Source organism: Cynocephalus volans, chromosome 9 (genome assembly GCF_027409185.1).
Source record: "Cynocephalus volans isolate mCynVol1 chromosome 9, mCynVol1.pri, whole genome shotgun sequence".
Taxonomy (NCBI): domain Eukaryota; kingdom Metazoa; phylum Chordata; class Mammalia; order Dermoptera; family Cynocephalidae; genus Cynocephalus; species Cynocephalus volans.
In genome coordinates this window covers 80,961,121-80,986,168 of record NC_084468.1, presented here as the reverse complement: position 1 = coordinate 80,986,168, position 25,048 = coordinate 80,961,121, and the positions used below count along the sequence as shown (strand labels likewise).

The 25,048-nt window shown below is 34.3% G+C and overlaps 1 protein-coding gene across 2 annotated transcripts in view; it reads right to left on the bottom strand.

Annotated features, from left to right (window-relative positions):
- The window catches only part of GRID2 (glutamate ionotropic receptor delta type subunit 2), a 1,394,934-nt gene that overhangs the window by 295,253 nt on the left and 1,074,633 nt on the right, over nt 1–25,048 (bottom strand). For both annotated transcript variants that reach the window (XM_063108375.1, XM_063108376.1), the window contains one exon: nt 17,714–17,911. In XM_063108375.1, coding sequence (XP_062964445.1) covers nt 17,714–17,911 — 198 coding nt within the window. The remainder of the gene's footprint in view (nt 1–17,713; nt 17,912–25,048) is intronic.

Below are 25,048 nucleotides of genomic sequence, written 5' to 3'. Positions count from 1 at the left end.
TGGGAGAGAGTGATGCTAGGTATTGTCTATTCTTCCATCTTGACCAGAAGCATCGACTGCACAGAATTTTAAGGGTCAATTGTTTCTGTCACCTTTGTATTTTCAGTAGATAGAAAGATAGTACATAAATAGATATTCAATAAGTGTTTGTTGATTATTAAAGTGCTCTGGTTAATTGAATTATTTTCCCTTTGAAGGATGTTTAGAATGTTTCCTTTCGTTTGACTATTGTAATCAACAGAAATATGTGATCTTGAAATTTACAGTACATTCAATTAAAAAGTGTTTCTTGGGTTTTGCCATACTGATATTTCTAAAAATTAATATTTTTCAATATTTCAAAAAATGTTTTGTCTCTGACACTGTGATAGAGACAAAAACATTATTATTAGTTGAGTTTCTGTGTTATTCTTAGACTTATCTCTATGTCTCTTCCCCAAAACCACATGCCATCCCTTCCACCCCTTCTTCTAGCTCTCTCTTCGCCAGGCCCCTTGTCCATTCACATACTCATCTAATTTTTAAGTCCTTCTAGGAACAGTTTAGTTTGCATTAGTTTTCACACCAGTTTTCTCTTCCAGTCTAAGTATATATACTGGAAACCATACATTTTCCCCCTTTTTATATATTTTCACCTGAGTTTTGACATTTTCTCCCAGAGCTTGCAGTTATCCTTCCTTCCTCTGTTTTTCTGTACGTCTCATATAGTTCTTATCCCATAATATCTGTCTTATCTTCTCAATTATAATATAAACTTCTTGGGGTAGCTGTTTTATTTTCCTAGTCTTCTACCTGTCTAAATATTTTTCACACTGCTTTTCCTGCAATAGATTTTTTTTAAAAAGTCTGTCAACTTACTTGCTCTGTTTGTTCTTTGCTATTTGATAGATTCAGTACTTTTATAAAACCTTAAATTTTGGCAGAAAAGGCGTAGACACCAGGCTGTGTACTGTCAGAAGAAGTCATTGACTTCATGTTTTGTTTTTTTTTTTCCATATCAAGCTATCAGCCAGGCTCTCTGACTGCAGTAGTTTGTGTTCGAATGTTTTCAGATCACATATATGGGATATGCCTCCATATGTGCGAGCTATACCACAACCCTGCACAAGAGGTATCACTATCCTCTTTGTACTGAGGAAAAATCTCAGACTCGGAGAATGTAAATAGCTTGCCTGAGGTTATAGGTGAACAAATCATGGGGTTGGCTGTGTCCCCTATACTGTGCTTCATAAATCTGATAAGCTTTTTTGCTTTTATGGTTTCCATATAGTCTCTTCTAACTACTTCCCCAGTATTTATTCTTTGCTCTATTTTCTCTTTTGGCATTTATGTGCTTTTTAATTCTTTCTCTATTTATCTGACATCTAATTTCTCCTAATTACTTCCCAGTATGAGCAATATTCATACTGGGAAGTAGTTAGAAGAAAGAGATTATGCAGACGTGGTGATAGGTGTATATGTGAATGAATGGGCATTTAAGGCATTATAGGCAATTATAAGAATTTGAATTGATGGAAAACTCCTGGAAGGTTATAAGAAGACTGTGATATTATCTGACATTTTAAAAGAATCACTTTGGCTGCTGTATTGAAAATATATTATGGGGAAAAGAGCAGTTGCATGGTGAGTAGTTAGGAGGCTACTGAAGTAGTCCCAAAGAAAGAAAATGGTGGCTTGCACCAGTAGGTAGTGGTAGTGTTGAGAAGTGATCATGTTGCAGTGAGTTACTATGAACTCACAGGGTGAGGCAGGAAACACGGAGGCTTCAAACAGGAAACAGAATTCATTGATATGCCAGCACTGGCTCAGTCAGCAGACTCTAGCTACAAAGACTGAGCCCCGAACGCAGCAGGGCTGTTATTTTTATATTATAGCATATCCAGGTTTTTGTAACACGGCAAGAGAAGTGATCTTATGATCTTATGTGGTTATGGCTCTGTGTTAGGGTGGAAAATTACAAAAGAGAAGCAGAGTTTTATATTTTATGTATTTCCTACAATTCCACCTACACATTAGACGCCAATAAATGCATATTCAATGCCGAGTGGGAAGCAAGCTACAAGTTACTTACGAATTGCAATAATTCAGGCATTATCCTGTAGCATTAAAGAGACTTAAAAATAATACCATTTCTGCAATTCCCAAGAGGCAATGCTATATCTTCAAAGAAAAGGACAATCAGAAAGAGAGTTTTCTAGTCATGTGGAGACTTTTTCAACTTTCTGTGAGGTCATCTCAAGGTTGCTTGTGAACAGAGCATATAGAAGCAATCTCTGCCTGAAATGCCTAAACTATAAACTGACATTTCAATAAAATGCAAACCAAGGATAAGGATTAGGATTAAGTGCATTTTTTATTATCCTTACAGTAAAATTTTCAATCATTCTAGAATTTGCTTAAGACCACTATTATAGATGTTTTTGGAGCTCTGCAGGGGACGGGAATGTAAGTTCTCATACATGAGAAAAGGTGTAGCTCCTAGAAACAGTTTGTCTCAATGAGAAGGGAATGAATTCTGGTTGTTCTCCTAGTGATTCTGTACAGTGTTAAGTATAAAATGTAAGAGATACACTCAGATGACCTCACACAGGTATGAGGATTCTTTGCTGTTAACCTGCAGTCACCTCCTACCTTGACACAGGCGAGACTTGTTAGGTCTCAGCTGTTTTTCTGTTTTTTTAATCAGGGAAATCTTTACTTATTTTAAAGGCTGCCATTATAAAGTCATGAAATTACAAAGAGAAAGCCCATTAAGATTTAAAACAGTTGAAATCCAAAGCATTCAAATGGCAGGCATGAGTAAACCCATAATTGCCTTCCAAGGTATGGCTTTACTTCCAAATATGCATTTTAATATTCGTATGTTATATTTAAAAAACCCCTCAAATGGGTTTGACACACTGCTAAGTGTGAATGAATATTTAAAGGTTCCACATGTGGTTTTGATGGTGTGCTAAAGGATGTCTCCACTTCTCTTCGATATTAAAGTTAATCTTTTTATTTAGTAGTTAAAGTACTCAACATTGCAAAGACACAGGGAAAGAGAGGGTGCATTCTCTATTGCATCAATTATCTTCCAGAGCTACAATAAATTTTTGTGATCCTCTTTTACTTGTGGTGTATTCGTCTATGTGTATAATTCCAGACTAACATAGACTATTATTTTATGGAATTAGCACTCTAATTAAGAATGGCCAAGCAATTTAAACACAATAATTATGTCCATAAAATCATATAAAATTCATGGCTGAAATTCTCTTTAAAACTTACTTAGACTGGGGGCTGGCCGGTTAGCTCAGTTGGTTAGAGCCTGGTGTTATAAAAGTTACTTAGACTATCCTCACCCAAATCTGCACTCTCACATATGCCTGGAAAATGTCTTACTCATTAACTTTACCTAAAACCATGACCAGAAATAGATGAAAATCAGGTAATAGATGGCATTTCAATAGCCAACAGTGGATTTCGGGATTTATATATCCTCCAGTTATAAGATTTTCTCAGCATAGCTCCAGTCTTTATATCACCTTGGCTTTGACATATGCAGTAGTCTGTTAATTTATAACCTACAACCCACCAAATCTTTTAAGTTTTACACGTATTTTACAGAATCTTTGTTTGTCCTTGCCTATAAGTTCTCCTTAAATGCAAGAGTCATTCCTGGACAGCATCATTTCTCTTTGGCAAATATTCACTGTCTGTTCTTTAGCTTTGATTCAAGACTTATTATTCATCACTTATCAGGGCTTGCCATCTATTAGACCAAGTACTTAATGATTCAAGTCCTTTATCTGATTGAATTGCTCCTTGCTGTTTGCAATGTCTGCCAATTAAATATCACCTGCAAATTTAGAAAATTACCCCTACAACCATTCACTAAGTCATTTGCATCTACATAATTTATTTCCTTTCACAGTTCTCTCTTTATCCTTTTCCTTCAACAGCATTAAAAATCTTTCCTTATCAACAATGGGTATTTTTGGCCATTTTTTTTCTCTTCTACTTACATACACACAGCTTGTGGGATTGCCCACATCTATGCTTCAGCTCCATCCTATATGTATATCCAGTGGATTAATCTTGAACACTCACCATTCAGACATACAAACATGTAATTTTATGACTGCACGTATACTTTTTGGACTTCCTGACTGCCTACAGCTGACATACTCTGGGAAACTCAGTCAGTCTATTAATATTTACTTAGTCTAATTTAAGAATTAAAATCTTAGTCACTGTTCAATCTAAAGTCTATAAGGACTTCTTTTATCTTATATATTATATTCTGTCCCCCTTTGCAAAGCTGTCTTCTCATTTCATAAGGTTTGTAAGCATTTATTACTGGGCAGACACTGACATATGTGTCAGGAGTTGTGGGGTGGGTGGGGAGGTTTCTTTTCAGATGGATGAAGGTTGACTGGTGGATAAAGATGTTTTCAAAGCTGGTTTGCAGTAATGAAAAGGTATAATGGAAATATGTAAGGATTTTTTTATATGTGTGATATGGGGCATATCTGATGGTCTTCAGGCACCCAGCTGAGGACCCCTCTCCATCCACAAGCATCACCCCTCATGCCCCTCCTGCCTTCTCCTGGTCCCAGGGATGTCTGGCCCACCCTCCACGAGGCAGCCTCTGGTCTCTTTCCCAGTTAACTACCTCTCCTTCTCTAGACCATGGGAATCATAGGTGTTCCTGACACCCCAAAGTTGACTTCCTAGAAAATGGAAATGAAATTGGCGACACTTGTTGTGCCTCCCTGCAACTTGTTCTGGTGGCACAGATAGGCCTGACTTATGGGAGGCACACCTGATCCTTCTCAACTGTCCCTAGCATTTCCTCTCCAGTGTGGATGGGGAAAGGGGCAACTCACCACATTCTCAGGTTCTCTGTACTCTGCTCCCAGTGAGAACTCTTTCCTCTCTCTAGCTTTTATATGATCTCTTTAATAGCCAGTCCTCCCTACCCAGACTCAAGTAGAATAATTTAGGACCTTAAATAATCATTTTGTGCGCAATCTTCATATTAATCCAACACTCCCATTAAGTTTTTTTAATGGAGGTGATGGGAATACCAATATTTCCTAAAATATTTTTAACCTTAGATATTATTCACTTGGGTTCCAATGCCCATTTACTAATTGTTCCTAGATAATTCCATTAGGATGTTCCTCAGGTATCACAGAATCAAATGTCTCTGGCCAAATTCTTTGTCTTTGTTGCCCTTTTCAGCCTGCTTTTCCTAGATTGAGTGTCTAACTGTTCATTTTCCTCTGCTAAATTTCTCACCATGTCTAATCACCTCCTTGCTCTTTTCCTCCAAGTTATCAAATTGTATTAATTACATCTTGAATATTGATTGCTTTCTCAAAATCATTCTTTTTGATAATCTTTTATTGCTGTTGTTTTAGTTCAGACCTTCCTTCATTCCTATTTTCCCTGCCTCACTGCAATGCATCTTCAGACCTACCTCAGCTACCTTTCTTAAAAATAAATTAAATCACATTTTTCTCTTATGTAAAACCCCTTTAAAATTTTCACTGGCTAAATGATAGAGTTCAATCTCTTTAGCACAGCAAACATGCTTTTATAATTATCTCTTTTGTTGCCTCTCACATACACCTACTTATCTTCAAGACCTAGCTCAAATTTCTCTTCTTCTGTGAAATCTTTTCAACTCCCCAGGCAGAAGCTGCTGCTCTGCCCCTGGGTTGCCATGGCACCCTGTACGTATTACCCCACGGCATTTATCACACTGTTTTAATTATTTATTTACACATTTGTCTTCTGTGTACACTATGTGATCTTTGAAGGCAGGAACAATGTCTTCCATTCCTTTATATCTATGATGCTAGGCACAGTGCCCAGAATATAACACGCATTCAAAAACGTGGGGGATGAATGCATGAATATAGGGCATTCTGCTCTGTACTTGGCATGCAAAGTAAACACAACCTCAGCCTTCTGGTTTCCAAAAGAAGGACTATGCAAAGAAAAGGTCTCTCCCTCTCTCTTGCTCTCTCTCTCTGTCTCTCTCTCTCTTTCTCTCTCATATGTATATATAAAATGTTCCTAAAGGGTAGTTTGAAAAGAAGTGGAATATGTGTTCTCAAAAGGCAGGATTAACAAGAGATGGGAGTGGTTTCCAAGTGTTACGGGACAAAGTATGAGTTTAGACGCGGTTGAAAATTTAGGAAGATGAAGTGAGCAAGGGCAGCCTGGGCAGACTGAAGCTGAATGTGATCTATATGGAGTATGATAAAATGTAAGAGAAAAGAGGGATATAGACTGTACAGAATATTACATGCTTTTTTAAAAGTTTTATTTTTATTTTTTTAGGAGGGGAAAGAAAAGACAGGTTTTTGAGAAAGAAGTGATAGTTTAGAGATGCAAATCTTTTGTCACACTCCAAATTCTTCGCTACATAATCTTATTTTTGACTTCTACTCATACCCCATCCAAACTCCATCTGACTCTTCTTCAAATGTGCAGGTCTTAAAAAAAAACCTGTGCTGAACTGTTTCTGAGTATTATCTAGTTCCCTGGCATATGTCTTGGCTTATTAAAATGCTTTGCAGAACAAACTTACATTAGAACTCTGTTCCCCTCTGTAAATAGGTAAAGGGATTAAGAGCTTGGATTCTTGAACCAGATTGCCTTGATCTGAATCATGTTATCTCTACAACTTGGCTATGTGACCGTAGGCAAGTTACTTCATCTCTCTCTGATTCTGCTTCATCATCTGCAATATTGAGATAATAATAGTACCTATTTCACAGGACTGTTGTAAGTACTGAGAGTTAATAAATGCAAAGTATATAAGATGTGTCAGCAATAGTAAGTTCTATATAAGTGCTAGTAATTATTATTTGGTCAGTTTCAAACTACATTTTTTAATTCCTGTGGTTCTTGTTAATTGCCAGTGTTGTCAAGTATATTGATGGCCAAAATATGTGCATCTAATTCTAGTGATGTTCTATTTTTACTTTGAAATATATCATATGAAATAATTCCAAGCATATCTAACACAGAGTTGTAGCTTTTTCTTTATAAAAGCACTAACCAATCATATTTCATATACTTACTTTTTGTTTTTACCTTATTCATTGCCTTACTCCATTACAATAGATTTCCTTTTGGATTCATTCTGCTTACCACTTTCTTCTTTGGAAACTCTGAGTTCATATCTTTTATATCTTTATCTTATTTTCTTATGGATTTTATGACCTCATCATGTAGCAGTGACACTCACAGTTCATCATACTTTTGCGAATACTTTGTAGTCTTTTGTTTGGCATTTAATTTAGCTTATTATAGTTTTCAATTTACTGATGATTTAAATTTCTATGTACGTGTAACTACTGAGAGTTTCCTTGTAACACATTCCTTTGTGTTTAAGCCTCTGAAGGACATGTTTTGTGTGCCTGTTCAGAATCCGTTTCCCCTTCTGGTAACAGCATCCCACCTTTCCTTGGGGAATTAGTACTCCCCCATGCTCCCTCCAAGCTTTTTGCGTGGAGCTTCTCCTATCCTTTGTGTCCACTGTGGGCACACGGCGCAGGCCAGGCATTGAGAGCACAGCTTCTTCTTGGACACAGTTCTTTTCAGTCAGAGCCAGTGGGTATTAAAGCTGAGGCTCTGAGTTGGAACTTCGGTAAAAGAGAATCTGTGCTTCTCCTGGGACAGATAGGATGAAATCTAAGCCTGGAGCCGCTGAAAGTCACCTTACTGCCAAGAAAGGAGAATCTGTCTGAGAATTGGGGCCACACAAAGGAAAGCAGAGCAGGGTGATTACCAAGGCCTGATGAAGTGAACCTGGATTTCATCCCTGCATAGTTCAGTGCTGTGAGCCATCATTAAATTCTCTTTTCGCTTCAATTGGACTGTCACTTGCAACCAAATACAACTAAATCATTTAGCTTAGAAAATATGGGAAGATTATTTTTAAGATAAAGAATACTGTTTTCAAGCAGTGGAGAAAGAGCAAGGAATGTGAAAGAGATTAAAGATAAAAGAGATACGTACGGGTAAAGAAAGGTAGAAAGGCAAGTTAAATTCCATCTACATACTGATCAGCTTCAAGTGTATATAGCAAGCCAGGTTCTGTACCCAAATTCTAGACTCACATATCAAATTTTTTATTTCATTTTCTGTTTAGTTAGCTGCATGGAGGTATATCCACCTCCATGGACATGGAGAATGGGCTCTGGGATCAAACGATTTAAGCTCATATCCTAGTTCTTTCACTTATTAGCTATAGGACCCTGAACAAGTTACTGAAACTCTTATGCCTTGGTTTTTAATCTATATTACAGGGATAATAATTGTATCTATTTTACAGAAGTATTATGAGGATTTAAGGATACAACGTCCATAAAGCTTTAGAATGGCATATGTATATTATCACTCATTTCCAAAATATTAGTTTTGATTCCACACTTAGTAACAACCATTGCCTCCAAATTGTTCCTTCCTTAGTTTCCCCTATGCCAATATATGGTACTACTCTGAATTCAATTGTAGTGAAGTGGAACTAACCGAATGTAATAAGCCATATAAGTTAATGAACAAAAGGCTTAAAATAATAGCAGCAAAAGCCTGAAGTTTAGCCTTGAATAAAGATAGATACTTCCTATACATAAAGTCAAGCTTAGCAGGCTATAATAGGTTGGCTGATTTTATTAGAGTAATGAGATGTCATTGAAAGATGTTCAATTAGTGGAGTGTTATTTTCTAATGTATGTCTTAAAATATCACTTCACTTCTATTTATTATTATACGTACAAATACTTTCTGGATACTGAGGTTTCAGCAGTAAAGAAAAATACAAAATCTCTGCTCAAAGTAAGCTTACATTTCAGCAGGGGAAGACACATGAACAAATGGGTACAGAAAGAAATGTGATTTGTGTAATAAAGAATAACAAAAGAGAATAGAGGGGATAGGCTATGCAGAGGGCAGAAGTTTTGAATAGGATGGCCATGGAAGTCCTCTCTGATAATTTTTAGGCAAAGATTGGAAAAAGATGAGGTGAAGGGAGAGGTATCTGGAGGAAGAGCATTCTAGGCAGATAGATGTTCCAAAGGCCAAGGTCAACAAGCATGAGGAAGGTCAAGGAGAACAATAAACTTGGAACATGGTGACTGTGGGAAAGAGAGGGTCACAGAGGGAGTTGGTAGGGAAGATTATGGAGACAATTTTAAGGATGGGTTTTACTCTGTGTGGGATGGGGAACCATCAAACATTTTTTATCTGTATGCTGATTAGCCTCAGTGACTGGATCATTCTGGCTGTTGTGTTAAAAATATATTGAAGGCAGTCAAGAGTGGACAGAAGGAGAGTAACTGGATCTGCAATCCAGGGGAGAGACGATTGTGACTAGGAGGTAGGTAGTGAGTGTAGCCGGGAAAAAATGGGAACAAAGGATGTCTTTTTCTGCTGCTGTGGCTTAAAAGATAAAAAGCCTTGAGTTTAGAAGAGGTCATTAGCTTTGGTCTTTCTCCCACCTCCCATGTTGTCTATCAGTAAATCCTGTCAGTCTACCTTCAAAATATATGTTGAATTTATTATATTTTTTTAAACAAAGAACCTGAGAAAGATTTTACCACTCGATCATAGTCAACAGATAAGATGAGACCTATTTGCCTTTCTTGCAACACATTCATGAATTTATTTTCTTTGGTAATCATCACAATAGCTTCATTCCACAGATGTGGACATTACAACTTTAAAAACTCTCTTAGGCTCACACGGGTAGTAAATATGTTTCAATCAAAGCCTTTGTGTTGCCACTAAGGATGAGAGAATAAATGGAAGGATTTTGAGGTTGAAGAGCAAGAAAACAAGGGGCTCTCTAGATTCTCATAGTCTTTACAGTAAACCATGAGCTTTAACAACCAAAAATGAGAAAAGTGTCAGGGACGGAGAGTGGGACTAGGAATAGATACTTGAAAAACATGGAAAATGTTTGGAAAGGCTATTGTGAGATTTAAATCAAGGATCAATATCTAATGAATTAAAGAACACTGGAGAATCAGTGAAAGCTCTGTTGACATTAGGAAACTCAGTCAGACAGGCATCATGACCTTCTAAAGAAATAACCCATAATCCACATGCAGGATCACAGACAGTGGTAGGGGGAGATGACCACAGGAGGCACAAAAAATGATCAAAAGCTTGATGATGAGTTGGAAAAATTTCATCCTTATTTTGAGTTTCCATGGAGTTTGAATTTACTTCCATAATTTTCGTTATCTATTAGAGGCCATGGAGTTTTGCCTGTTTTCTTAGATATTCAAGGAACCTGATTTTTGTTTCTTTATTGGTGAGACTCTAGGCACACTGTCTCCATCTTTGTTCTGTTTTGTCAATTACATGTTCTTTAGGAGGTGGATTTGTCTTACCACCTCTATGAGACAGAAACACAATAGTTCCTTCTCATGCTCTAAAAAGTTTTGAGACCTTGCTAAATATTTCTCTTCACCCAAAAACCTATTTAACCTCCTAACAGATTTCAGTATCAATGTAGATGTTCCTTACAACAATCATTTTGGGTTATTTTTTTAGACTTTATTTTTTAGGGAAGTTTTACATTTACAGAAAAATTGAGCAGGAAGCAAATAATTTCTTCTACTATTAACATGTTGTATTAGTGTAGCACACTTGTTATAACTGATGAATCAATATTGATATGTTACTATTAACTAAGTCTATAGTTTCCATTAGGGTTCACTCTTCCTATGAGTTTTGACAAACACATAATGTCATCAAATGTATCCACCATTATAGCATCATGCAGAATAGTTTTACTGCCCTAAAAATCCCCTGTGCTCCACCTATTCATTCCTCCCTCCCTCCCCCCATTTCAGGCCATTTTAACTCCAATGTCATTTGTTTCCTCTAATATTCTGCCATGACCCTCGAGATCAAACCCTAGATTTTCTATATTTCAGTCTCTTTCTAATAACCTACTAGCTTTTTCCTATCTTCACTTATATTCCAACTGTTTTTCAACCTCATATTGATATTCTGATTAATTTTGCCAAAATTTCATTCAGTTCTATCACCTGATAGTGGCCATGCTTCCTTTATCATTTTAGCTTTTCTTTCATCTCACATAATTCCCTTGCCAAGTTCGTCCACTATATCTCAACTTTGATATGGATGTTTTAATCTTCTCTGCTCCCACACTTGGGCATTAAATCTCAGCTGAGGGCAGTCACACCATCTTGCCGACTTGGAGCAATGGAAAGTGTCAGTCTTATATAAACCTCAGCTGCATCCTCAGCACAAGTGACCCATCCTTTTATCTATTGATTTAGCAGTCACTCTCACTTCCCTCAATATCTATTTTAATCGCTCACCCTTCCCCTGTAGACTGTTGCATAATACCTGTACCTATCACTGTCAACACACTTCATTCATGTCATATTTTTATCAAGAAATTTGAAGCAGTGAGGTAGGAGCTTCCTCAACCTCCCAAACTTTTGCTTATAGATTTAACTATTAACACATTCTCACCGTATTTTTTCCAGTATCAAAGCAACATCTTTATCTCATCAAAATCAATTCTCAATGTAATCTTTTTTTCCCACCTACTCTGGGATCCTTATTCTTCACCTAATAAGTTTCTTTTCTTATATTAAATTCTTTTTGCTTTTTCTTTCTCATTTTATAATTATAGTTGTCTCTGTTAACTTAAAAGCAAACAAAAACTCCACCCAAACCATTGACCGTTTCAGCTATTATCTCTTTCTCTCTTCCCCTTACCGTCCAAACTTTCTGAAAGAATAATATGTATGCACGTTACTTTCACCTCTTCACCTTCAAGTTTTTTCATATTTTTGAAATCTGGCTTTACTCCCACCACACTACCAAAACAGTTCTGGCTTAGGTCACCAACAGCTGCCAGTAACCAGGCTAGTGAATATTTGACAGTACTTATTATGGATGTCCCAGATCGTTTTGACATTTTTAGTCAACTTATTTTGTGAAACTCTTTTAGTTTTGTTTTGTTTTGTTTTTCCACAAACTCTTCTTTCAATTCTTAAGTGGTAGATTCTTCAAGGTTTTTCTCTAAAATTGGGCTAAGGGTTTATTTACGTATTATTTTAAAATCTAGAACTTTTAATAATGTTCTACAAATAAATTAAATCTTCCAAAACAATAATCATTAATATTTTTCTTTGTATTATTTTTATTTTATTTTTTTATTTTTTGTGACCGGCCGCACCGCACTCAGCCAGTGAGCGCACGGGCCATCCCTTTATAGTATCCGAACCCGCGGCAGGAGCGCTGCTGCACTCCCAGCGCCTCCGAGTGCGCCACGGGGTCGGCCCATGAATTTTTAAACTATGTACCTCTCCACTTATAACTGACATACTGTGTGAAATTTGCATTCATTTAGGCTATTGTAAAGGGTGCAATTTCCAGACAGTATTGGTCATTTAACTGTTGTCTCTCAAACCCAGTCTTACCATTTTCGACTGTTCTATACATTGTGAGCCTTACAGGGAGGGGAATGTGCAAATGACATTTCCCAAGCTCCTTTGCTATCTGGCATCTTCTTAATTTCCACCAGAGGGAAGCACTGGAGATGTCATGTCAGATGGCAAAAGAAAGAGAAGAGCCTTCTGCTTTAAATGGTTATTTCACCGGCTACCACAGCAGAGGCAGTAGGTGATTCTTGACTGCAGCAGCTGGGGCTCAGGCAGTATCTCTGACAATTCCAACCCTAATTGAGGGGCACATCTTTGGCATATCAACTGGTGTGTTGGCAGCATCTGATACCTGTGTTTCACTCCATCTTCCTTTTTGCTTTTCCAATGTTTCATGATGTTTATCCTTTGCTCTTTGATTCTTTCCAACATCTTTGTGATCAATCCCCCAAATATGCATGCAAATTAAAATTAATATATTTACTAAATAACCTGTGACCATACATACATACCATTTAGATATAAAACATCTCTTCTGGAATTATTCATCATTATATTAGAACAGATCATTGATTAATTAGCCATAAAAGTGAAATTTTATTACAAATACAGTGCTCCATGATATATGGATGGGGCTTTTATTTTTCAATGAATTTGGGTGTCCATGGGTCAATATTAATTACAGTTTGAATGACATAGGCATCAACATCAAAATATTTCTGTATTATTTCATTTTATGGAAACCTTGTTTACAAAAATAAATAGATAGAAATAGAAAGAGCTTTTTGTTTCTTTTTTATTTTGTTTCAGTAATTCCACTCAATTCCTTGAAATTCTTATATGCTATATGTGAAAAATCACAATGACCTCTCATCAAAAAAAATCTTTTTAATCATCTAGCATTTGACAACTTAAATAGTTCCTTTTTCTTTCATACAACTTTTTTCTTTTTTAGATAAGACTGACTTACAAAAGAATTATAGTAACACCAGCATTTCCATTGTCCATTAGTTTGATGCTTGAGATTATTTACAATCAGAGTCACATCATAAAAATATTTTGCATGTGTTAAAGACATGGCCTTATTTTATAGCGTAGGAGAAGAGTGACTGAATAAGGGATGAAGAAAAGAAAAAACACCAGGGTCATGTTCTTAGGCAGATTATTTTTAGGAAAGACTACTTACAGGAATTGAGAATCTGGAAATTAATTTTTTTATCAATCTCCCTATATTGCCTTGCCCCTTGAAAAAATCTAGTACCCCTAAGGTATGAATACTCCACTTGGAAGCTGCTGACTTTAAAGAATGCTGCCCAGAGAAGAAACTAAATAATAGAACATCCAACTCTATAACTTGTAATTTTCTTTCTTTGTTTTCTTAATTTTTTGATATTTCTATCCTAAACTTGATATACTTGATATTTATTATATAAAGTTATCTATGGTCTTTTCACTTTTGCTCTTTGTTTTTAAACCAGGAGAAAATAATCTATCAATCATGTTAACTCTCTCAATTTCTCCTGCACCGAGCAGAACACATCTCTCATTTATATATTTCAAACTGAAACATCTTTTGGCTAGATCCATGTTTTTATAAATTTTAAGAGCATATTAATTGCAGAAAATTGTAAAAGTAGTGAGGCAGATAAGGAATAGAGAAGACTTTGCTACATTCTTAGTTTTTAAATCAACTCCATGTATACATCAGGTCAATTATTTGCTCACACTGGCTGTATTTTCCTCTCTAAAAAGTATGTATTCACTGAATCTCCAACTTCTGATTTTAATGGAAAGTTCCTCTAACATGAGATCAACCCAACTCTGAAGCTTCAGTGCCACCCCTAGAAATCACCATTGAACAATCATATAAACTCAGTTGGAAGTGATCTTACCACTGACATACTTGTACTTCCTATTTCATAGGTAAGAAAACAAGTTTCAAAAATTTAAATAACTGGAGCAAGTGCATAATATAAACGAAAAACAATACCAACAGACTAATTAAATGCTTTTTATCTTTAACGTGCATATAGCAAATGAAGTTTGTTAGCATAATAACTCGCTAAGGATTTTATCCAGTATCTCTATAGGATAAATTTATATTATGCCTTTTTCTTTTCTTTACCCTTATTTTAACATATTTGCTAATCTGGGTTCAGATCAGGTACATCTCCTCAGAGATATAAAGGTGAAACACTGGGTTTGTGGGTTTATAGTAACAGAATAGAAGATAAAATAGCATGGTTTTAATACTAGGGATAAGGATTGATCATTCCTCATTTCCTATTAAAAATACTGATATCAATGCTTCTCTAATAAAATTCCATATGTAACTGGCCTATTAAATAAACTGAATTTAGTAGGGTTTTGTAGTATATAAAAACAGCTTTATTATTTTTCCTATCATTGCCTTAAAAGCCTTTTATTTCTTCTCTTCTCCAACCCTTGGAAACAACTTAGTCAGATCCCTTATCCTCCTAAATACTTTTAAATACTTAATACTTTTAAATATTTGAGAAATTATTCCAGGTCTGGCAATGACAGAATAATTTTTATTAGATTAACCCTAAAAGAATAAAAATGGTAAATTCTGGATCAAATTAAAGCAAACAAACAAACAAACAACAACAACAACAAAAACAAATTGAAAGGACCAGAGAGTAACCAAAAGCAGGCAGAAACTGGAGGGTATTCAACCATCGAGAACAGTAACTGTACTGTGTGAGACCCTCTTTTCTGCAGCTTATTCGCCGAGGACTCACCTCAGTGAAGATGACACAGGGTAGATAGAGCTCAAGCAGAAAGTCAGAAGATGGAGTTTGAGTCAGCCAGCGTGGCCAGAAATTGAAAGGGGAAATCACAGAAAGGAAAGAGCCACAGAGGGGTGATTCATCAAATCTATGTATAAACTTCCTCGAATCCTTGGCTGACCCCTAAACTGCACAGGTACAGGGGATAAGAAAATCAGCAGAAAGCAACAGCTAGGAAGCTAGAAGAGATGAACAAGAGATTATAATTGCTGCACATGACAGGGGCAATAGAGATTGAATTTTGAGTCTGTCTAAGTCAGGAGAGCTTAATCAGAGCTACAGGCCTTTTCACGGAAACTCCAGAAGGCTATAGCTTAGGAATAAATGTATTACTGAAACCAGGAGATTTGCCCTAGGAACTAGAATAAAATCAAATGTATATTCCTTAACAATTTGTAAAACCACAAATTCGGGGAAACAGATAGTAGTTTAACTGTCTGCTGAAACAAAAATCAGTCCTCTTCAGAATACACAATCTCAGAGACCTAATCACAAGTGTCAACAATATATCAACTGCAATGTCCAGTGTACAATCACATATAACCAGAAATGGGAAGAACCAGATAGATGCAGTCAATATAAATTCCCCCTGAAATGATAGAGATGTTGAAATTTTAGGAGACAAGGACTTTAAAGAAGTTATTATAAATGAGATGACAGATGTATAAAAAGAGATGGTCATAATGAGTAAAAAGATGGGGAATTTTGGCAGAGAAATAGAAATTATTTTAAAAAATTGAAATTCTAGAACTGAAAAGTAAGCAATCTGGAATGAAAGAATTACTAAATGGGCTTAGAAAATTGGCGATGGCAGAGTATTAGTAAACATGAAGGCAGATAAAGATGAATTATTGAATCTGAAGGCCAGAGAGTAAAAATACTTTAATAAAATAAACAAGGCCTCAGTGACTTAGAGTTAACATTAAGTGGCCTAACATGAATGTTCTCTGAGCCTCAAAAAGAGAACAGAAAGGGAAAAATCTAGAAAAAAAAATTTCAAGAAATAATTGCCTACATTCATTAAATGTAACATATCCCAGAAGCTCAGTGAACCCAGCAAGATAAATACAAAGAAAATCATATCTCATATCTAGGCAGAACATATTAAATTTCTAAACATCAAAAATGAAGAGAGAATTGAAAAACAGCACCCACTCCACACAAAGATACTACATATATGGAGCAAGGGTACAGATGATGGCAAACTTATCAGAAATAATATACGGCAAAGGACAATCGAATCACATCTTTAAAGAGATGAAAATTTTTGAAAAACCTGTCAATTCAGTTTGATATCTAATAAGACTATCATTAAAAAATGAGGGTCAATAAAGACATTTTAAGGTAAACAAAAGTTGAGAGTATATGCCACCTATAGGACTGTATTTCAAGACATTCTAAAGAAAGTTCTTCAGGTTGAAGGTAGATGCTATCAGGTATAAGCTCAGATATCCAAAAGGAATAAAAAGCCCCAGATGTAGTAGCTAAGCGGTAAAATGCCAGCAAGCTGTCTTGTTTTTCTGTAACACTTTTGAAAGACAACTAATTGTTGAAATAAAAAACTATAATATTTTATTATGTAGTTAATAAAATATAAATATATGGGCACTACAGCACAAAGGATAGGGTCAGTATAAATGAAATAATATTGCTGCAAGTTTACTTTTTTATGTAAAGTGGTATGACAATTCTAGACAGAATGCAATAAATTATGAATGCACATTATGATCTCCATACTAACCACAGACAAAAAAAAATATAAAGATATACAGCTAAAAAGGCAATAGAGGAAATAAAATCAAATACTAAAATATATTCAATTAACCCAAAGGAAGGAAAAAAAAAAAAAAAGAAAAGAAAAGAAACAAAAAAAAATAGGACACGTATAAATCAAATAGTAAGTTATAAACCTAAATCCAACTTTTCAACAATTTATCAGTAAGACATAATAATTATAAATAACAAGACTTTAAAAATTGAAATAAGCTCTAATAGAACTAAAGAAAAAAACAGGGATTTTAAATACCTTTGTGAAAACTGAAAGAACAAAAAGAAATATAGAATCCAAAACTAAATGATTAGTTTCTAAGTGATCAGGACTTCTTTTTTTTTTTTTAATAGCATTGAATTTTTAAAAGAAAACAATGCTATGAATTGTTTGTGAAGTACATTGTGACTTCATCACGTAGCATATACTGACAAAACATTTAGGGTATAAGTCTAGCAAAGGTAAGGCTTTATTCAGAATCCTTTCCTGTTACAGAAAATATTTTAAAATTTAGCTTTGTCATTCATCTGTCTTTCAACAAAGTTCTTAAAATAGTATTGGGTGAGACTTTTGAATTCAACACTACCACCTAACACTTAACTAATCTAAATGCATCACACTTATTTTATATGAAATTAGCTTCCAGGGTTACAGTTAAACCTTTAGGTATGAGATAAACAAATAAATGAACTCTTTCTTACCTTGAATACTAGTTCTCCTACCAAGCCATTCCATGTCCCATCCTCTTGTGGGCTTCCATACTTGTGATCCGGTGCAACATAAATTTCATAGTTAAAACCCAGGTAGTTAGATAAGGCATCCAAAACATCAATGGAGAAGCCCTGGTATTTCTTCGGCTTACCCAAGACATTTTCAGAGACCATTACAAAAGGTTCTTCCTATATGGAAATAAGAGAAATCCTTGATGTCAATTTGTATTGCTTCCTAAAAGGAAAAAATTAATTATTTGAAGGGTTTTGCTTATAGAGTATAAAAATTGCTTTACACTTTGAGAGAATTAACATAAGAATATAATTTATGCATCACTAACACATCATATTATCTGACAGCATTTAATCATCCAGTTTCTTGTTGTCATCTGTCATTTAATTATTGCTATATCAAAAATTAAATGAAAGCTACTAAAAAGCTTTAGGGGTCATGAGCTCATTTTTCTTGCCATCTTAGGACCAATCTAAGAGTCATCAATAATAAAATATATACCAAACTATGGATTTATGGTGTCTATTCTCAGACATTTATTGTCTATATATGTAAAAAGTACATAAAATAATATTTTAACAAATATAACCCACATACAACTCTGAGAAGATAAAAAAAAATTCTAAGAACATATAATTTAGTTAAAATTTATGGCATCGATTTGCTGGGAGTTATTTGCTAAGTAATTTTGTAACTTTGATATAAAGACACATTCCGCTGCAAAAATGGCTTCATTACTGCTATGAGAAATTCACTTAAGTTTTGGTAAACTGTCTAATTTAGTAAATTCGACAAATTGGTTTCTGCTTCTATCTCTTTCATCTCTTCTCATATTTGTCTTCTTAAAGCTAATAAATAGGCCCCTTTCACTTTCCAGAACACCTAATGTTAAGAGAGCTCAATTGGTTTGAAACATGCTGTCAGACTATAGAAAATTAGATAATCGGTTCCTTAATTTCCTAAACTTATTCAGATATGTTTCAGCAACAGTAATATTTACAGATAACCACTCATAGTGTATACAGTTCATCTAGCTTTCTGAGCAGGCTAAAATCTCTCCTTGGGCCTAAGCCAGAATACCCAAAGATTTTCTCTTTGAATCATTTTTCCGTGGGGACTCACAAAATAGCCTTCATTGAGATGTAAAACAACATTTTGCTTTTGGCTTTTATTCAAAGACACTAAGTAAGTGCCTTATAAAATCACTGCACCTTTTATAGGAATATTATCCACCATAACACTCATTTTTTTCCCTAAGAATTACCATAAGATAAATTTTTGAATTGTTTGGGGTCAAAGAACTTCATTTTGCCTCATTAATGCCTCTTTTAAAATGATAAAAATAATGCAACTAATTATCGAGGTATTCCTTTTCATTTTGGCTACCCAGAAAATCACTACTAAGTTTGATGCTCATATATAAGTGTACTGATATTGCAGTATTTGCAATATTTTTTTTAAATCTTGGTTTTCTAAACTACTTACGTTTTCTTTTTTAAAAAATTTAGTTTTGTTTAACTGTTTGTATGTTATCTCACAGTAAAATGAATCAGTAAATGAGAAGTTAGGCTGTGCCCCTGTAGCAGTTTTCTTCCTCCCTAATTATAACTTTTTTTCATTTTAGCACTACTGGGAATAAAGACAATCTGCAGTCCTACTTCAGAAAAGGTGAGGTCAAGTGTCTAATTCTGGCCAATGTGATGGAAGCAGGGTGGTTGTGCAACCTTTCTCGCTGTCCCCTCCTACTTGTCAGCTGGAATAAACTCAATGGCTGGTGGCCTGGTATCTAAGACCACACAGGGAAGAGAAACAAGGAAGAAGTCTGTCCCTGACACTTGAAATGCCGTACCAGACTCCAACTCTCTAGGGTTCTAAAATGTAAGAAAGAAAGAAAGAATTTCAATCTTTTTTTGTTAAGTTGCTGATTTTTTTTCTTTTATAGTAGTATTTAATGTTAGTGAATATTGATAGATTATTAAATCAGTAGATAAAAGGTTTTGAGAGTGAGTCAAATATTAATAATACTGACTTTAATTTAAATGACACCATAATACCTGAGTGAAAAGTGAAAATTCAATCAAACCTTTAATGTTATGTATACAATATCACTCGTCTTGGTAATTCCAGATATTTGTGTATTTCAAAGTATGTAATTAAAATTCCAGACAATTGGCAGAATTAGCTAGTTTTCCTTTAATTTTTTGGATAAAATATAGACATTATCAATAACTATGGATTGCACAAATACTCTGAGAGGTTCTGAGGTCATTAGAATCAAAATGGATTAAAAGAATTCCAAAATAAATATCAAATTCAGGGAGAATGTAAAAAAGATTAGGAAGTTCTAAAATTAATACAGCCTTGGATATCTGTATTGTGTTACAAATGATGGCAACAGAAAGCATGCACTTATTTTCTTACGTGTAGCTCACTCATTTCTAGACTTCATATATCTATCAACTGGCAAACCAGCTGAAAGAGGATTCATGGAAGATCTTGTTTGACTGGCTCTTCTACCAATAATTTTGGGTCATACGCATCCTCTCCTTTTTAGTACCTTCAAAATTTAACAAATCTGTTATGTTTAGCAGTATTAATCACGAGGAAGTTGAATAACACTCTTTGAAGTAGGTGACACTTGAATTAAGAATTTAACTGTATTGCATAGCTAAATGATGGATGTGACAATAATATCCCAATGTATACTTTGATATGAACTATCAGTGATTCTTTTTCATTTTTACTCATATCTCTTTAGAGCAATTGTTCAATAGGCCAAATTGTTATATTTCCTTAGTATGCTAAATTTTTTTCTAGAAATGATTTTAATTCTACCTTTATAAGTAAAACCCTAGGCAAATGAATCCCTTTCATAAGTCTCTTGTCAAAATCTGTTCCTAACAATGTCACCTACAATTGATTAACGGTACAAAACAGAAGTGCTTACGCTAAAAGGCCCTTTCAAAGAGAGTTGAAGAATTATTGATGAACATGCCTTTCAAATTTTATGCCCCAAATAAACCTTTATTATGTCCTATCTTTCCTCAATGTTTTTAAAACTTAATTTTTAAGCTCTATTACAGATTTGGATCAGTATTTGTAAATTCTAACTCAGGCCAGTTGTTCTCTCTTAGGACAATCAGCCAATATATTGGACAGGTAAACACAGCAACAGAAATTAGATTGAAGGTCTGGGGTCTATAATAGAAATGATACTTGTTCCTTCTCTGTGACAAACAATACTTAGCTTGGTTTAATCACTTTTACGTGTGCACCTATTTCCAAAATTTATTCACACATTGACTTATCCGTTTAACATTTATTGAGCAGTCACCGCATCAAGGTACTATACTCACTATATTGAGCAATATAGTAAAAAGTCATGGGCACCACTTTAAAAATAACAGTAACCTAGTAGTGGGAAATGTACTCACCGTACTAAGAAAATATAATGAAAAACAAAAAGTGACACACACCATAACTGGTACTAACAGAACAACAAAGAAATACCACGGAAACTGTAAAAAAAAAAAAGAAAATCATAATTTTGGGGGTGACCAGCCATGTACTTATGTACTTTTTTAATAGATGAGAAAACTTAAGAACTAAGAGTTCAACTCAAAGTCACACAGTAAATTACAAAGAAGGAGGCATCATAATTTATCTTACTTCAACTTCACCTTTTTGTTTTTTTTTTTTTTTTTTTTTTTTTTTAGTGAAAGAACAAGCAATTTATTTTTTATTTATTTTTTTTTTTCTTTTTCAGAAGTGCTCACTTAATGTGCCTTTTTTTTTTTTTTTTTTTTTTTCAACTTCACCTTTTTGAATTTCAGTTTTTCCATCCTATGGATTAAAATCCAAGACTGCATAGTTTATCTCAAATTTTAACACAGTTTAAGGTGGGGCTAGGCTGGTAGAGACCCCAGATGCCTGACACAAAAAACACACAAACTTCTTTGGAGAAAAGTGTCTTCAATTTAAGCCTAACATTATAACCTGCAAATACCTTTTTAAATACAATGTCCAAAACAAAAATCAAAGACATCAGGCGAAAGAAAATAATGCTACATATATTAGAACCAGCAGAAATAACAAACAGAAATATCTTTCAGAATTCAGATATTAGAATTTCTAGGTGCACGTTATAAGTATTACGTTTACTGTGTTTAAAGAAATAAAGGGCAAATGTTTATCTTAAATTAGTGGGAAACAGGAAACTACAAAAAGTATCATTACAGAGTTGAAAAAGAATCAAACAGAAATTTCAGAATTTGAAAAGACAATAACCAACGTTAAGAACACAATGACCGAGTTTATCAGCTGACAACAAACAGATGAAGAATGAATTAGTGCAATAGGTCAGAGAATTAATACCCAGATGCAACAAGAATAAACAAAGATAGAAAATCTCAAAGTAAGAATAAAAAGAGGAAGAACAGAAAGAGAGGTAGTCTGATAATTCCAAGTGCTTTTCAAATGAAGAAATCAGAGCTATCATTTACCTCTCTGGATGTGTAAATTGGTACAACCATTTTGAAAACATCTTGACATATCTACTAGAGTATGAAGATACTTACATACAAGTTAATATTGCATGTTTTTGAATGTAACATATTTATTTATCTAGTATGAAGATATATGTAGCTACATCCTCGCAATTTCACTCCTTGGGCATGAACACAAGAGAATATTGGGTACCAAAAAATATGCCCAAGAATGTTTATAACAGCATTGTTTGTAATAGCCTAAGTCTGGAAATAATCTAAAAACCCAAATGTCCATCAACATGGAACAGATAAATATATCGTGGTATATTGATGCGATGAAATACTAAACTGCTTAAAATCGAAGTAACTAGAGCTATATACTAATATGAATAAATTTTTAAAAGAGTAATTTGAATGGAAAAAGCAGTACTCAAAGAAAACAGAATTTGGTTCCATTTATGTAACATTTAATAACTTTTAAAATTAACTATGTTATTTAAGAATTCACACCTAGGTGGAGACATTATAAAGAAAATCAAAGACGTGATCATCTCTGGGTAGTTACTCTGGAATGCTGGGGAGGGTATAATCAGAAAGACACACAAGAGGAAGTGGCTCCTGTAGTAATGACAATGTTCTGATGTTTGTTCTGGGCAGTGGTTACCTGAGTGTTACTTTATTATTCATTAACTAATGGTTAATGCTTTTTCTGTATGTGTGTTATATTGCAGTACAAAACAAAAACATTTTTAAAATATGTTAATTGGGACAAGAGAATGGAAGGTATTGGAGCCATATTAGTGTCTGCTTTTTATTTAATAGAGAACTGGAGATTTTGTTGAAGGGAAATAGGATAATAAGAAAGAAATTTTGAGAGTAGAGTGTAGAATGGATTGCGGCAGGAGTGAGGATTAGGGGTCCTTTGCAACAGTTAAGGCGACGGGAGATTATGGCCTATGCTGATGTAACATATATTTTCAAAGTGTGAGTAGATGTCTGAGTTATAGGGGCAGAGAGAAAAAAAGAAATGATAAAATCCTGTTGTTAAAATTCATTTTCCAGCAGTTAGTTTCAAAGAGTATTAATGGAACTTGAGTCTAAATTGGTAAAAACATGCTGCCTATTAAATGAAAACAAATTGCAGATTATGATTTGCTGATCATTTGAATGACAGACTCTCTAAGCACAAGCTTCAGCAACTGGAATAAACAAAGCTTTCACAGAATGTCTATAGTTTATCAGTCTAAGTGCATTAGCATGAGGATCCATAGACCTGCTTGTAGAAAAGGGTGTTTCAGCGTTTGATAATTTTCATGTTAGCAAGGATTTATTCACATCACTTGTTGGGTTATTAGATAATAACTTCATAAATCTGAATTTGTATTCAGTCACTTAAAAAATCTCATACTAATTGCTTAGTTGATTTATAACACTGTAACTTGTAGATTTTGTAGTTAATTCCCATATTTTAATAACTATGTAATATTGTTTGCTAGTGATAGCGTTTGTATAAAGCATCTGACACTTCTGATGAGTACAAGTTATAAGCTCTACTGCCAAGACTTTAGTGAGAGCTGTTTGGAGGTTTTAATATACATGACTTTACAGAATGCCAAGATGGCCAAAATTAAGAATGAGTCACTGGAAGTTTCTTAGAATTCTGCTCTCACACACAGCTCAAAGACATTAAAGAAAGCACGAAAACATTTCTTAATGGCCTGTTTAAACATTTTTTTCCATAAAACATGCTCCTGGCTGAAGCCTAATTGACTCTACCTTCAATTAGGAAGAGCCTCTGTAGACAGAGTGTTTAGACATAGGAAAAAGTACGTACAAATATGTCAGGTAAGAATCTCCGACAAGTTTAACAGACAGAAGAGGTACAGCGGCTGGAATTGAGGGAACACGAATTGTCTTTACGCATGGTATGAGCTTATTTTTTGCTTAAGGATGACACATTCTGTTTTGATATATGCAGGATTGATAACCACTATTCTATTCTCCATGGGAAAACTTCATTATTGTTTATAGAATTACTAATATATAAGTATTAGAAATTTTTACAAGTTAAAAATGGGTAGAAGTATAGAATTTGCTATTACAAAGATATCAAGACATCAGGATAGAAAAACAAACATTGGAAACAGCTGGAGAAGAAGAAGCAATCTAGGTGTTGTAAAGAAGAGTATCTGAGCTGCATGGAGAGAAGAAAAGCAGATCATAGGGATATGCAATAAAAACATTTTTAAAAGAAAATTTTATGGACGAGCAAATGTATAGGAAACATTGCACTAAACTCATTTTTTAAAAATCTTTGTTTAAATATTTTTACCAAACAATAAGATTTAATTACAAATGATAGAAGTAAATAAAAATATTTTAGTCATCCTAACTTCCTAAACCCATATCTTATATATTATTTCTGATTCCTATTTTGTAAGCAAGTATTTAGATAAAAATTACTTTAAATTGGACATAAAGTTAAAGTTACTAGTACGTAAAGTGATTCATTTTTAAAATAAAAGTTTTAATTTTAGACATTGCTTTCAAATTATAAAATGGTCATATCTTAGAGACTTAGATGCTAAATGGAGAGTAAACAAAACAAAATAAAAGTTTTGTTTCTTTTCTACATGAGAATCTGAAACAAATATAGAATGCTACAACTGGGACTACAAGATTACCAAGGACAATAGCCAGTCACAATAATCCTAAATTTCTCATTTATTGGTTTTCCCCAGCACGCATTTGAAAATACAATTTAGGAGACTAAGATTTTTATGGACCACATGATCTCTGTATATAAACTGAGAAATACAAGACTCT